This window comes from Cuculus canorus, chromosome 19 (genome assembly GCF_017976375.1).
Source record: "Cuculus canorus isolate bCucCan1 chromosome 19, bCucCan1.pri, whole genome shotgun sequence".
NCBI classification, from domain to species: domain Eukaryota; kingdom Metazoa; phylum Chordata; class Aves; order Cuculiformes; family Cuculidae; genus Cuculus; species Cuculus canorus.
In genome coordinates this window covers 97,098-112,055 of record NC_071419.1, presented here as the reverse complement: position 1 = coordinate 112,055, position 14,958 = coordinate 97,098, and the positions used below count along the sequence as shown (strand labels likewise).

The 14,958-nt window shown below is 39.8% G+C and overlaps 2 protein-coding genes across 3 annotated transcripts; both read left to right on the top strand.

Annotated features, from left to right (window-relative positions):
* Positions 1-55: 55 nt before the first annotated feature.
* Positions 56-7,996, top strand: LOC104066874 (beta-1,4-galactosyltransferase galt-1-like). Its single transcript, XM_054084378.1, has 3 exons — positions 56-1,489; positions 4,433-6,587; positions 7,898-7,996. Exon 2 carries the CDS (start codon positions 4,494-4,496, stop codon positions 5,805-5,807), a length of 1,314 nt encoding a protein of 437 aa, XP_053940353.1. The 5' UTR covers positions 56-1,489; positions 4,433-4,493; the 3' UTR covers positions 5,808-6,587; positions 7,898-7,996.
* LOC104066983 (uncharacterized) lies at positions 6,900-14,891 on the top strand. 2 transcript variants are annotated; one of them, XM_054084368.1, is made up of 2 exons: positions 6,900-7,081; positions 12,289-14,798. In XM_054084368.1, exons 1-2 carry the CDS (start codon positions 6,915-6,917, stop codon positions 13,643-13,645), a joined length of 1,524 nt encoding a protein of 507 aa, XP_053940343.1. In that variant the 5' UTR covers positions 6,900-6,914; the 3' UTR covers positions 13,646-14,798. The 2 variants fall into 2 exon arrangements, with proteins under 2 accessions (XP_053940343.1, XP_053940344.1); XM_054084369.1 differs by lacking the exon at positions 6,900-7,081 and adding an exon at positions 10,793-11,588 and having other exon boundaries at positions 12,289-14,891.
* Positions 14,892-14,958: the final 67 nt, after the last annotated feature.

Genomic DNA, 14,958 nt, shown 5'->3' with positions numbered 1-14,958 from the left:
GTTGTTTTTTTTTATTGTTTGTTTGTTTGTTTGTTTTGCTATGACTGTGCTGATGCATAATGGTAGAGAAACAAGCAAACATAAATAACAATTTTTTTTAAAATTTTGATTGTCCCCTTTGAGATAAATTAAGTACACATTTAATGAACAATGCATTGGACAGAGTCCCACCACCATAAGTAGTTCTACAAGGAGGCTGCAAAGATGTGACACGAGCCAACTTGCATGACCACCAGTCCTATGAGTGTCAGCTTGGGCTCCTCAGCCAAACCAGCATTGAGTCCATCTCTCAGTGCCAGCTCTGCAGGCCAAAGGTGGCTTCTAAGCACTCTTACACATTCAATTATTACAAGACAGTTATCTGCAGCATTTCTTTCTTATCGGCAAGAAAGTTTTCTCCCTCAAATGGAGTCATTCTGTTTCTGGTGTTCTTGCTCCCAAACAGCTTAACGCATTCAGCAGTTACACCTTCTTGCCCTCTGTGCCAGATCATTCCTTAGTCATAAATTACCATTGCTGAGTAGTTACAATTTGGATTTCCCCTTTAAAATAGTTCAGCTGTAATCAAACCACCCCTGCAATTTCCTTTTTCCCCTCTAAGACAGTTGGAGATGTGTGTCTTTCCATAGAAACAGAAGTTATTTAAAATAAGAACTGCAAGCACCACGCTCCTATTAAGAGAAAGGGAGATGTTTTTTTCTCTAAATAGCTAATAAAGCAGGCAAATCCAGTTGTCCCATTATTAAAAAATATTCTATTCTTTTACATGCTTCTCCACCCAGTCTACTTCCCCCATTTCAGTTAGTGCTTATGTTAGACAGGAATACAGCTCCAGCGGCCAAACAAGTGAACTCAAGTTATCCACCTACTGTTGCAGACACTTGCTGTAGCAGACGAAAAGTTGGCATGATTAAATACTGAGTTTTATTTTCTGGTCTCACGACTGTGCACACAATTGCTGTGTTGATTTTGTGTCATTATAAAGTGAAAGAGATTATCTTAATAGAGGAATAAAGCTTACCGGAAAGCTCTTCTGAAAAACACACTTGGCTATTTAAGATCAGACTGTTGAAACACATTAGGTTACAGTTGATCTAATGGAAAGTGTTTAAATTCTGATCTAGTTACATTTCCATGAACATACACACAGATACCATAAATAGAGGAAAATTGTCATCTATTATTCTTCCAGTTAGCAAATATCACTATTGAGAGGCTGAGATGGTATAAAAATCAAGTGGAGAATGTGTCAGTCAGTTAAGTCAAAGTTGTTTGAGAAAATGATTGAACAGAAAGCAAACTGATGTGCTGTACAGGAAGCTAACCAAGTCACAGGATTTCCCCCAGACGCTCAAAGTACTAATATAATTGTAGAGGAAGCAGATGTAGGGGAACAAGGAAGGTGGCAAGGTCTCTCATTTCAGTGAGAGCATAAGGCAGAATTGGAGCACTGGAATGCATGAAGTGCTAGGCAAAGAAGCTTGAAACTGTGAGTAAATACACTTTCATTTTATTCCTCTTATATTGGGGAGGGTGTGGGTTTTGTGCATTCTGGCAAAATACAAAGACTGCACATAACAAACATGGACTCCCTTATTTTGACTTTACGTAACAATTGAAAACTGTCGAGGTGTTGTCTAACTATTCCAGGCAAAATGGGTGGCGATATTTTGTAAAGATTCACTAGAACAGTTATTAAAAGCAAGGCTCTTATTTTTTTGTGTGAACAAGTTTCTTGAACTTTGTTAATATAACATACCTTGCATCAGAACATCTTCTGGTTTTTCCTCCATACGGCCTGGGGTATTAGCCTACACGGGCAGAGAAGGTACAAAGTTGCTTATGTATTTTTAAACTCATCTTTTACAGAGGAAGGATATTTTTCAGTTTCAGAGCACACAAAGTATTTTCTTCAGTAACAGAGACTGTAGTGATACCAGACATGGTCAGAAATCATTGTTCTGACAATTGTTGAGATGCTGCGTTTTTCCCAGCTAGAGAAACTTAGCATTTTTAGTGACAGTTTTAGTGTTCAGTTGACATCAGCTAATGTTCCAGGCTGTGGATTCCAAAAGAGGTGGCACAAGCTTGAACCCAAAATCAGAATTAATTTTTAGGAACTGATGCCATCCTCTTCTTGTAAAATTCATGTATCAATTAATATCCCTTTGAGGAGCTCAAACTGAAAGACAGAAATGAGGTGAAGGTTAGCAACCAGTGGAGGTTTCCAGAAACTAAACAATTCTTTGAGGAGAAAAGAGTAGATTAGTTAAACAGACCGTATAGATATCTATGTGTCTCATTAGTTTTTTTAATAGACTTCTTTACGTAAAAGGACTTTTCTGTTTCTTTATTGTCCCTACCTGTTAAGTTTTACTTCCAGTCACCCTTCATGCCTTAGGAACCCTCTGTTTTTTAATAAGAATGCTAGTTTACATTTTTCCTGATCAAGTAATGCTTTTGGCATGCAAAAACTACTCATTGTTAAATTGAAAATAAGCTTTCAGGATGAATTTGCACTGCTCAAATTGGGTAACATACGCATACAAAGTTTGTGAAGAAAAATGATAACAAAAGTTTGTTTGCACCTAGTTAAAAAAATAATGTTTCTCCTAGAAGACATGAGATGCAAGGGGACATTTGAGTGAACTTCCTGCTTTGTGTAACTTGCACATGAAACTAAGATGGAGACTTCTGTGCAGAGGGATATATATACACAAATTGCTCTCTTTTTACACTGGCTAGAACGTAGTGTTCCAAAAGGAAGAGGAGGTCAATGGGAGTGCTTGCCATGAGTGGGTTTTAACATTAGGTCTTTATTGCAGGAAAAAACTATTAGTTTTCTAATATTTCTTAAATCTTAAAAAAGCAATTTTCATTTAAACTTCCCAAGCCTAACTTAACAGGAAAATTTTAAGGCATATTGCTGCCTGGTGTAAGACTGAGAGTTGAAAACATATTTCATTATAACAGTGTAATGATTATTGTACTTAGCATCTGTATAAAAAAAATGGACCCTGTATTTCCGTAAATAAATGTGAGAGGCATTAATGATGACGAACTTTATTAGTGCTCAGTTTCATCTCACATTTTAGCAAACTTGTCTCATCTCTAATGCAGGAAATCATCCTCCCCATAAAAGTTTATATTTGGATTCTCTGATTTTCTCTACCTTCCTCAGTGACTTTATTGTTCTCTTGGATGGGAAGACTGGACCCTTAATCTACTCTACTTTCACAGCTTCACTGAAGCTCCTGTCTTCTGTCTTTGTTACACACTTCTCCATCTTCAGACCTTCTCCTGCCCCTGTGAAGAATTCTGTTTTCTTCCAAGAGAACACTGACAGATAAATCCCACCTCCAAAGTGGGGAGAGAGACAAAAATTTTAAAAAAAATAAAAAAGGAAAACAAAAGCAATTGAGGATAAAAAACCCAAGAACTAGAATTTGAACAGATGCCGTTTCTATATTGTTGCCTTCTTTTTCTTTTGTGTTTTTTTTTTCCCTGAAGTTTTTTGTAAACATTTTTCAATCCCACTTACTAGTTAATACTTTTATATCACGCCCTCATGGTCGTTTATCGAATAAAGCAAGATTTGGTTGTGTTTGGTTTTAATTAGCCTACCACCTGATTGTTTAAGCCTGTGTAAATATCAAGCTGTGATTGTATACTGAAAATCTTCAATTTGTACTCTGGCTCAGTAACATCTTGGAGAGCTTGCAGTTTCTATGGCAAAGATAAAGTTCAGTAGTGCATGTAGTGCCAATGAAGGGTCACAATATTCACACGTCCTATGGAAATCAACTGACGATTTAGAACTGTGGTCTGAGGCTCGGCATCTTTAGTGGCAAAACCAATTGACATTTAAGAAAATCTCAGCCACCCGGACAATCTAAAAGGTCATTCTTTTCAAACCTTTTTCATAGATAATGTTGAATACCATAAGATCCTTTTAGGCTATGAAAACATTTTCTTTATGATTTGGGAATCGGGACAGTGAGAGACTGGGACAGGATTACTCTTACTCAGTACAAAAGAATGCAGTTTGAATTTGTGCTCACAGCACCTTTTTTAGGAAGAAGAACGGAAAGGATAATTCTATAGTTTTACAGGATTCTCACAATAACAAAAGATAAAGAATGTGAGTTTTCACTAACATAGAATTTCTTCCTGGCTTCAAAGTGGCTCAAGTTACACGCCAAAACTGTCACACTGGGCCCAATTGTAAAGTAAAATGTAATAAAGTTCAGAATGAGGAGGTGTAAAAAGAATCTCTCAGTTTTTTACAAACCTGTATGAAAAGTCAGGGCTTCATACGAAAGTTTGAGGTATCAAAACAGTAAGTATTATGTTTAAGAGTTTGATACAAAACGTTATGTCTTTGTGACAAATCACTAAAATTGTGCTTTTTTGTGTGCTTGTTTTGTTTTAGAGAAAGTGAATAGAAGACTGAGTGTAAAGGTCTGTTAAGTTTCAAAGTGTGAAATTCAGCAATGATACACTGTGGAAAAAAACATGCTGTTGTTGCATGTATTTTTATTCTTGCAAGCTTTTTAATCTGCTCCTCAAATAATCCTTGGCTACAGAACAGTGTAACTAGAAAAATCTTCCTCCACCCAACAACTGTTCCTCCTGTGGGTCATCTTTGTAGAGGAAAACCTGCTCAAAATGCAATAACACCATTAAATGATAACAGAACTTTTATTATATCCCCATACTTTGATGACAGAGAAAGCAAAGTCACTCGTGTGATTGGGATTGTTCACCATCAAGATGTAAAACAACTGTACTGCTGGTTCTGCTGTCAGCCTGATGGAAAGATATATGTAGCAAAAGCAAAAATTGATGTTCACTCGGATAGATTTGGGTTCCCTTATGGTGCAGCAGATATAGTTTGTTTGGAACCTGAAAACTGTGATCCAACACATGTAGCAATTCACGAGTCTCCCTACGGAAATATTGACCAGCTGCCTCGGTTTGAAATTAAAAACCGCAAGGCTGAGCCCTTCTCTGTTAACTTCACTGTTTGCATCTCCACCATGTTCGGAAATTACAACAATGTCTTGCAGTTTATACAGAGCATGGAAATGTACAAGATCCTCGGGGCACAGAAAGTGGTGATCTATAAGAACAACTGCAGCCATCTGATGGAGAAAATCTTGAAGTTTTATGTGGAAGAAGGAACTGCAGAGATAATTCCCTGGCCAATAGACTCCCACCTTAAGGTTTCTTCTGAATGGCACTTCATGCAAGATGGAACGCACATTGGCTACTACGGACAGATCACAGCTCTAAATGACTGTGTATACCGTAACATGCAGAGAAGCAAGTTTGTGGTTCTCAATGATGCTGATGAAGTAATTCTTCCCTTTAAGCACCCAGACTGGAACACAATGATGAGCAGTCTGCAGGAGCAACACCCAGGCTCTGGCGTTTTCCTCTTTGAGAGCCATATCTTCCCCAAAACCGTGTCCACTCATGTGTTCAACATTTCATCCTGGAATACTGTGCCAGGTGCTAACATATTACAGCATGTTCACAGAGAGCCTGACAGGAAAACAGTTTTCAATCCTAGGAAAATGATAATTGATCCACGAAAGGTGTTTCAGACTTCTGTCCACTCTGTCCTCCGTGCTTATGGGGACAGTGTATATGTTCCCATGGATGTTGCCCTCATGTATCACTGTCGGTTACCCCTTCAAGGAAACCTTCCCAGAGAATCCCTCATCAGGGACACAACACTGTGGAGATACAACTCATCATTAATCAGGAATGTTAACGAGGTGCTATATCAAACCATACTGTAAGCTCAAAAGCAAACTCGTTTGTAAGGAGGAAAAGTGGAGAGCTACCCGGATCATGGGGAGGCAGAGGATATAATTTAAAGATCACATTAAAATCACTTCCACGTGATTTGCTTCTTACAGAGATGTAGGAAATCAGCCCTTTTATGTACTGTGCAAAGGTAAATGCATTTGACTTGTGAAGTGAATCAAGGTATACAGGGAACAGATTTTCTAAACTGAAAAAAATCACTTGATCCAAGAAGGTGGTTGAGGCTTCAGCATGCCGTTTTCTAGTACTGTTTGCAAAAGGCTGGGAAGAGCCCAATGGCATCATTGTTATATGTCTTTGCAGGAAATTGGTATGGCAGCTCTTATCAGGGATACATCCCTTTAAAAAATATTGTACATCTTTGGCTCAGAATTTACTGTGTTAAATATGCTACAATTTTAAGTGCAGTAATGAAATTTGAAGGAGTTGCAATTGGCATTTAATGCTGTGTTCTCCCCTACAATAAATGCACTATATATTTCAGATGATCTGTTAGTCACAGGAGCAAAGGTCTGTGACTTCTGGTATTTGCGCACCAGAAAGAAAACCCACCGTAGCACTAATCTGAAAGCTAACAGCGTATTTTCTTGTAGGAATGATTTGACGGGCAGTTGCTGTCCCTGTCAGCGCTGGTGTGAACGACTGGATTTTATAATTGTGTGATGAACAAATTTCCCCCTTATATTTTTTTTTTAATTGATTCGGATTTCGGAAGTACAGCGGCTCGCTTGTGGTTTTGCCTTTTACACAAGGTAATGAGAGCAACAGGCAGTGACACGCACGGCTCCAGCCCAGAGCCCAGAGCCCCGGGGCCAGCGGGGGCTGCGCGGGGCGCGGCGCTGCCCCCACTACTGCCCGTGCGGCGCGGGAGGCGGGAGCCCGCGGCGCGGGAGGGAGGGCGGGATGAGGGGAAGCCCGCCGGATAGAGTGGACAGCACGGGAAGGGGGGAGGGCGGGGTAAGGACAGCCCGCGCGGTGAGAAGACCCCGCGGGATGGGGGGGCGCGCGCGGAGCGGCGCGAAGGGAGCCCGCGGGAGAGCCCGCGATGACGGGAGCGCGCAGGAGGGGGGCGGTGCGGGATGAGGGGAGCCCGCGGCATGAGACGCGGCGGGGAGCGGGGCCCGCCCGGCACTGCAGCCCCGCCCGGGTCTGCGGGGCCGCGCCCTCCCTTGCTGCGGGGGCCAGGCGGCCACGGGCAGCAAAGAGCGCGGGCTGGAGCGCCGCAGCCCGGGGTCTCGCGACTGCCGTAAGAAATGGGCGGGGCGGATCGGGGCGGGGCGGGGGGCGCAGGGCGGGGCGCGGGGCTTCTGCTGAGGAACGGAGCGAGACCGTACCCCCGCGGAAACGCGGCGGCGCGGGGCGAACGCGAAACGGGAGTCCTGTGTGTGGGTCCCGCGCCGGGTATTTTGCCTGATCTTGTCCTTTTCGAAGACCGCAAGGTCCAGTAATTTGCAACGGGAGAAATCGCTTAGGGGGATACAGCAGGTTATGATGGAGGATTGGTGAGCGCGCGGGGAAACGTGGTTTGTCGGCACGAATTAGAGCTGTCTCGCATCTCTGGACACTGGTCTGGCTCGCCTTCTCGGTGCTTAACATTGAAATGGCCAGCTTATTTTTCAAAAAGCGATATTGTGTGAATAATTGCTCTCAGATTAACCTTTCAAACAATACGCTTCTGACTTTGGATCGCGTGAGAGAGGAATGGCGCTGGCGTTCCGAAATCTGTCTGAAAAAAAGCTACCGAAAGTCTGGCGACAATCTAGATAAAGATAGTAAATGATTGTTAGTCTTTATAAGTGGTCTGTGTTGTTACTTCTGTTGAAAATCATATAGCAGAGATGGGGAGGTAAAGTAGTAAACTGAGAGTTATCAAAAATTAAACTGAATGTAGACATTGTGACGATGCTGAAATGTGCAGCATAAAAGGCCTTCAGCTGTCTCAGTGCGAAGAAAACAAATTGCTAAGGGGGACCGCAGTGCATAGAACATGCATGGGAGATTATTTAATAATGTCCTAGGAATGGCTCTTGAACTAAGTTAGCACTTGTGTTCTACCTTTTAGTAAGGCCAGTGCTAATTGTGGAGAGTGAAAGAAAGATAACGGAAAAGAAGGCCTGGAGATAGAAGTTGGACAGCAGAGGTAAAAACAACAAGTTGGAAGGTAATACTGAAGAATTTCCATTCTGAAATTCTGAGAAAAAAGAACCTATAATGGATGTTCAATAAATGTGTCATGAGCATAGCAGTACAGCATGGCAAAAGAAAACATGAATGGTTTCTTGGTTTAGGAAGGAACAAAAAAAAGATTTAAGTATATGAAAGTTTATAATTGCAATCTTGGTCACATACAAGGTTTTAGAGTAGATTTTAGAAGGGCTATGACAAAAGAAATAAGGAGAAATGTGATTAATTTGAGCAGCCTGATTAGTGAAAGATGTCCCTACCCACAGCAGGAGGAGTGGAACTAGATGTTCTTTCAAGGCCCTTTCCAACCCAAACCATTCAACGATTCTGTGATTCAAAATGAGACAAGAGCTTTTTATTGTGAACTTGCTGCGGAAGAAAACACATTGCGTAACTGCACTTGGCTGAAAGACTGGGTGGATGTGTTAATCTTCAGCTGACAACAAGCTCAGATGTGTCTATGCAGTGGGATGCATCTGCAAAAAATACAATCCTACCATATGTTAAGAAAGAAAATTTCCAGTAATGATGAGCACTTAGCACTGTCATGTACAAATGGACAGAGAACAGAGATCTCTGGTCTCCTGTTCTTGAAATTAATTGAAAGTGGGCCAACTGCACAGAAAGAAGTGGTCAAGGAAGAGTGTTTCTTATGAGATGGTATTAGAACAGCCTGTCTTATTTAATGAAAAAGTAGCGCACGTAGAGTAAGAAGTGATATGGCTGCAGTCCATAAGTGCAGCAGGGAGAGAGGAAGGCTCTTTATTGTTAAGGGAAATACTGAAAAAACCCAAGCTGATGCATTGATAACTTTAGCCCAATTTAGTATTAAAGCAAATCCGCATAATTTGTACCATGTTCTACTTGAACAGTAATAGGAAATAAAAGACACAAAAGTGGAATTAATTATTGTTACTGATGTTACTATAAAATAAATGCTTTTAAATATGCTGGAAGTGTATTTTTGAAGTTAAAAATTGCCAAGTACTCTCTATAGTGAGGAAATACGAATGTGATGTTCCTAATTAAGTAACTTTATATAATTTCTGGCTACATATCTGTGCTGTTAATTTCAGGGGATCAAAATTAATGAGTCACATGTTGGGAAAATCATGAATTTCACTCCTCAGATAATTACCTGTTTCTTTTCTTTCAGATTCTGTCTCCTGGTATGTTGAGTTCTATATTTTGCTCTTTTTCTCTGCTTCTAGAAACTACTATTGTTTCAGAACTCCCAGTTTCTCATCAGAATCTGTATTTATGTATTTTAATTGGGTCTATGGTATGTTACTAAAAAAAATGATTGCCCAAGAAATGCATAGTATATTTTTCTAGTTCTCTTTAAGTATACGTGTGAACTGCAGGTACTTCAACATGCAGGATTAATTTCTGGAAGGAAACTTAAGTAGCCTTAAAAAAATCACCCAGGTGCCTAGGTTTGATTTGCGTTAACAAGTCCACACTCAAGTTTTGTAATTTAAATTAAGTTTGTGGGAGGCAGCTGTATGGTTTGCTCAAGAGAAGGAAAACTTGTTTTACTGGTAGGTTTGACTGCTGTTACTGACATTATAAAACATGATCCACCTGAAATAAAATGTGTCAGCAAGTGTCTTAGGTATTGTATCAGCATTTTTCCTCAGTGTTGTCTATATTGAAAATTCTTGCAATTTATCTTAAAAATATTTAAGTTTTTATCTGATTAGAGTAAACTATTTGTAGATTATACCTTGGCAAAAAATAAATGAAGGACTGAGCAGAACTTCACTCAGCTCTCTGCTTCAAGAGGTACTTTTTCCTTTCAGATGTTCACTGTTGGAAAGATATTTTTTTAAATTGTTCATTATTTATAGCTAGTAAAAGCAGAACTAACGGGTAATAAATTAATTGTGTTATTAATATTGATGTATTTTTATATTTCTTTTGTAAAAAACTATTTATAAGACTCAACAACACTTTAAGTCATTAATAGGTTAGACTGAGGAAAACACGTTAGACATGATCTACTCTGTGTTGTAAGAATGCTAAAACATATAGCAACCTGAGAGTAAGAACGCTCAGGGGAAACTTTGTCTGACTTTAGAATGTTAAATAAAAGAGGCATATAAAATTTGAATTGTTCTTGGTCCAAGTCTCCAGCAGAAAGTTGTATGCCTGTGTTGGAGTCTTACCTTGTACCTTCAGTTCTGCTCTAAGTTGTAAGGGCTTTTAGGGTAGACTGGCCGTTTCAGAGACAGAAATGTTGGTGCTGTCTGCTGCTCTTCTGCTTTGTGCCTGGTGTGCTGCAATGAGATTTCTGGTGCCCTATGACTGTTCTAGTCTGTAAAGCAATTTCTTGGTAGCAAGGAAAGGCTGCTATAAATCACATCACCCTTGGCAAATGGGGCATTTTAATGTGTATGTTTTGACCGTAGTTCTCCTTACTTTGCTTTTCAGAAAAGCAATTATGAAAATATCATGCATTGTTCTGAAGGTGTGGGCAATTATTTCTTTTGTCTAAACTCAGTTGAGATTCAGAAGCTAGATTTTACTGGTTAGAAAATAGCTGTATTTAAGCAGAAAACCAGGCCCCTGGGTATTTTTCAAGCCAAGCAGTGAAGTTGCCAGAGAATTTTGGCGCTTCCAAAGTTATGAAGCTGCTGAATATGATATCTGGATCAAAACAATGGAGCTTCTTTACAGCTCTGTATCTTTCGTGCTTTTCTTTGAAAATGCTTGTTTTCTTTTTCATCACAAAACAGTATTGAGATAGAGGCTCTCAAAATAGCTTTACACAACATGTGAAATGTGAAAAAAGTATGAAATATTTGGTTTAATTATTACTTCAGAATCGACTGAATAATGTACTTTGGAAAAAATATTGTTAGATATCTAACGTGTGCATACTCTTTGAAGATCTGAGTGATTTTATTGGGTCTTGAGAAGTAAATGAAAGGACAAGAAATAAGAGAATCTTCTAATATCTGCTGCGCCTGCGACATTGTTGCCTGTTTCAGCTATCAGATATACACTTAGGAATCTGTGTCTTTTAATAGGATGATGTTCTTTTTCTCAGCAGCTGGCTTTGTGCAGCAATGACATGCCTACTAGAAACATTTTCTTCAACTTGTGCAATAGAATCTGTTGATTCAGTCTTGGCATTTCACTCCATGCTTCTTGCTGGCAGTCAGGGATAACTCTCTTCTACCACTCCAGTTATCTGATCAAACATGATTTTGATGAATTTTGGGCCCTCTTCTACTAAGAATCTCTGTGATACAAGTAGGCCTTTGAAGAGACTTGCTGTCACCTTACTGTTTATGGATCAGACCTTGATGCCTAAAGATGAATCTGTAGAGAAAACTTTAGTCTGAGCTCCACTTGCAGAAGTTACTGCCAGAGACCGCCATGAACTCCCTGTCAGGCATTAACACTCGCTAGCACGTGGGTGCTCTTAAAGACTTGGATCATCCATGTACTCAGGGATGCCTTTTTGTTTCAGCAGCGACAACAGTTTAAGACCTGACCCCCAACCAATGCCAGGAGCTGAGCCATCACTAATGCAGTGGGAGGAGGCCCAAGCATAACACGAGGTGATCTTCCCTGCAAGCCCTGCCTTCTACAGTGCTGAGTAGAGTGGAGCCGATAACTGAGAATGTTTTGCACTCTCATAGATTTCACCTGTCTTCCGCTGAATTGTTTGAATTGACCTCTATGTATTGTCTCATCTGTGGTGAACTGCAAGTTAGGGAGTTTATATATTAGCAATTGTATCGGGACCATCATTTGCAATCTTCAGTTGCCATGTTTTTTATGAACTTGATTAATTTGCTAATTTGTATATCTGCCCCTGACTTGTCTCTGAGGAGTACTGGTTGATATATTTTTTTTGTGTGTATAATTTATATATACACTGTGTAAGGAAAAAAAAAAAGCGCTATTATTTGGCTTTAAAAATTACTGCCTAATTATTTAATTGGATGTTCTAAAATTTAGATTATAGAAAATAATGAATAATGGCTTCTATTTCTCATGTATATACCTCTATCATACTGTCTCACAAAGCCCTCCATTTGTAGGAACTGTTCCACACATCTGACATACACAGTGTAACGTGCAGTATTGTCCATCGCATTAAAGTTGTGATCTGTGATTGATTTTCCTAAAAGCACAGCAGCTGGGTCCCTGTTCAGTGCACAGCAATAGAGATTTGTTCCCTATCTTGTTTGTGAAATTCTTGTACGATGATCATGGGTTGATGTTATCTCATACTGCATATTTTCTTTTCTGCAGATGGCAGCAGCATAAAGTACAAGGACAAAGAAATTTGCATCCACATTCAGTTACATTCAAAATGTTGTGTGTTGGGAAAAAGTCTTACTTTGTTGCTGTCGTGTGCATAATTACTCTGACTTCAATGGTCACACTTTCTTATATTAGGTTTGAGAGACTTTCTCATCTGCCAAAAATAGTTCAAGAAGGTAACAAGTGTAGAGGGAAAATTACAAGTAACACAATAACATCATTAAACGATAACAGAACTTTTATTATATCCCCATACTTTGATGACAGAGAAAGCAAAGTCACTCGTGTGATTGGGATTGTTCACCATCAAGATGTAAAACAACTGTACTGCTGGTTCTGCTGTCAGCCTGATGGAAAGATATATGTAGCAAAAGCAAAAATTGATGTTCACTCGGATAGATTTGGGTTCCCTTATGGTGCAGCAGATATAGTTTGTTTGGAACCTGAAAACTGTGATCCAACACATGTAGCAATTCACGAGTCTCCCTACGGAAATATTGACCAGCTGCCTCGGTTTGAAATTAAAAACCGCAAGGCTGAGCCCTTCTCTGTTAACTTCACTGTTTGCATCTCCACCATGTTCGGAAATTACAACAATGTCTTGCAGTTTATACAGAGCATGGAAATGTACAAGATCCTCGGGGCACAGAAAGTGGTGATCTATAAGAACAACTGCAGCCATCTGATGGAGAAAATCTTGAAGTTTTATGTGGAAGAAGGAACTGCAGAGATAATTCCCTGGCCAATAGACTCCCACCTTAAGGTTTCTTCTGAATGGCACTTCATGCAAGATGGAACGCACATTGGCTACTACGGACAGATCACAGCTCTAAATGACTGTGTATACCGTAACATGCAGAGAAGCAAGTTTGTGGTTCTCAATGATGCTGATGAAGTAATTCTTCCCTTTAAGCACCCAGACTGGAACACAATGATGAGCAGTCTGCAGGAGCAACACCCAGGCCCTGGCGTTTTCCTCTTTGAGAACCATATCTTCCCCAAAACCGTGTCCACTCATGTGTTCAACATTTCATCCTGGAATACTGTGCCGGGTGCTAACATATTACAGCATGTTCACAGAGAGCCTGACAGGAAAGATGTAATCAATCCTAGGAAAATGATAATTGATCCACGAAAGGTGTTTCAGACTTCTGTCCACTCTGTCCTCCGTGCTTATGGGGACAGTGTGTATGTTCCCATGGATGTTGCACTCATTTATCACTGTCGGTTACCTCTTCAAGGAAACCTTCCCAGAGAATCCCTCATCAGGGACACAACATTGTGGAGATACAACTCATCATTAATCAGGAATGTTAACGAGGTGCTATATCAAACCATACTGTAAGCTCAAAAGCAAACTCGTTTGTAAGGAGGAAAAGTGGAGAGCTACCCGGATCATGGGGAGGCAGAGGATATAATTTAAAGATCGCATTAAAATCACTTCCACGTGATTTGCATCTTACGGAGATGTAGGAAATCAGCCCTTTTATGTACTGTGCATATGATTTGTGAACTGAGACACAGTATCTTGTAAGTGTCCACAGTGCCTGTTAAGCATTGGATTCCTCAGGTAAATGCTTTACTGCAGCTTTGTTAGATGAGAGCTGAGGCATAGGGAGAAGGTAGCTCTTTTACAGGGATACAACTATGAAAGTCCATTATTCAAGGCCTAGGAAGTGACCTTGCTGAAATTGGAATGTTGATGTCGATGCAAGCTACCTGAAGGAACGTATTTTTTCTTTTGTTATTTGTATCTCTGAAGTACTTGGTGGATAAAAAAATACAACTGTGCTTAGTGGTGCCTCTTAAAAGATGTTTTGCGACAGTGTCTTCCAGGTGAAGAGCTGTATTGGCATTAACTCATGATAATGCACGATAATCACAGAGGCAGTGTAAGAAAACACACCAGCTGTAGCACTGGAACTATCACATGTTAGAGGTATTTTTTCTTAAGGGAAATGAGGATTTATAGCAGAGCTATGAATTATTTAATGATATCAAGGATCAATGCAGATGGTACTAGTTCTGGAAAATGTAAAATTAATTTGTTTTCAATTAAAGAAAAATCAGTGTTTCTCAACTGATTCAAGTAATACAAAAGGCTGCACATGGTTTTCAACCTATGTACAAAAGATACAACTACAGTCATTAAAAGCCATGTTGCTTAATTCTTGCAGTTTGTCACTGATTACAAAATTTGCACATACCAAGTTGAGTAAAGGTAAATAAATACATTGTGAAAATAATTGAGGAAAAACTACTAGTTTCAATTTTTTTAAAAAAAAACCTCATATTCTTGGAAATAGTTTTTGTTAAAGTGGTGCTGGAACACTGAATATAGCTGTTGAAGTTGTGCTGATCCAAATGAACGCGCAACTGGGTTTTGAGACATGCAAGTTTAAGAAGACGGGTGTTTTGTTACCCACAGCTGTTCTGAATTACTTAAACAGTAATTGCTGAGTTGTGTTGGAAAGCTTTTAAACAGAGGTAAGGGATACAGACTTACATTGAGGAGACTGTTGTGAATAGAAAAGAAGGCTCCTTCCAGGTGGAAAGATGAATGGGTGAACAACTACTTATAATACATAATAGGTTTTGGGTTTGTTGTGTTTTGTTTTTTTTTTTTTCTGGGACCTTGAAGCCTCGTAACAGAACTGT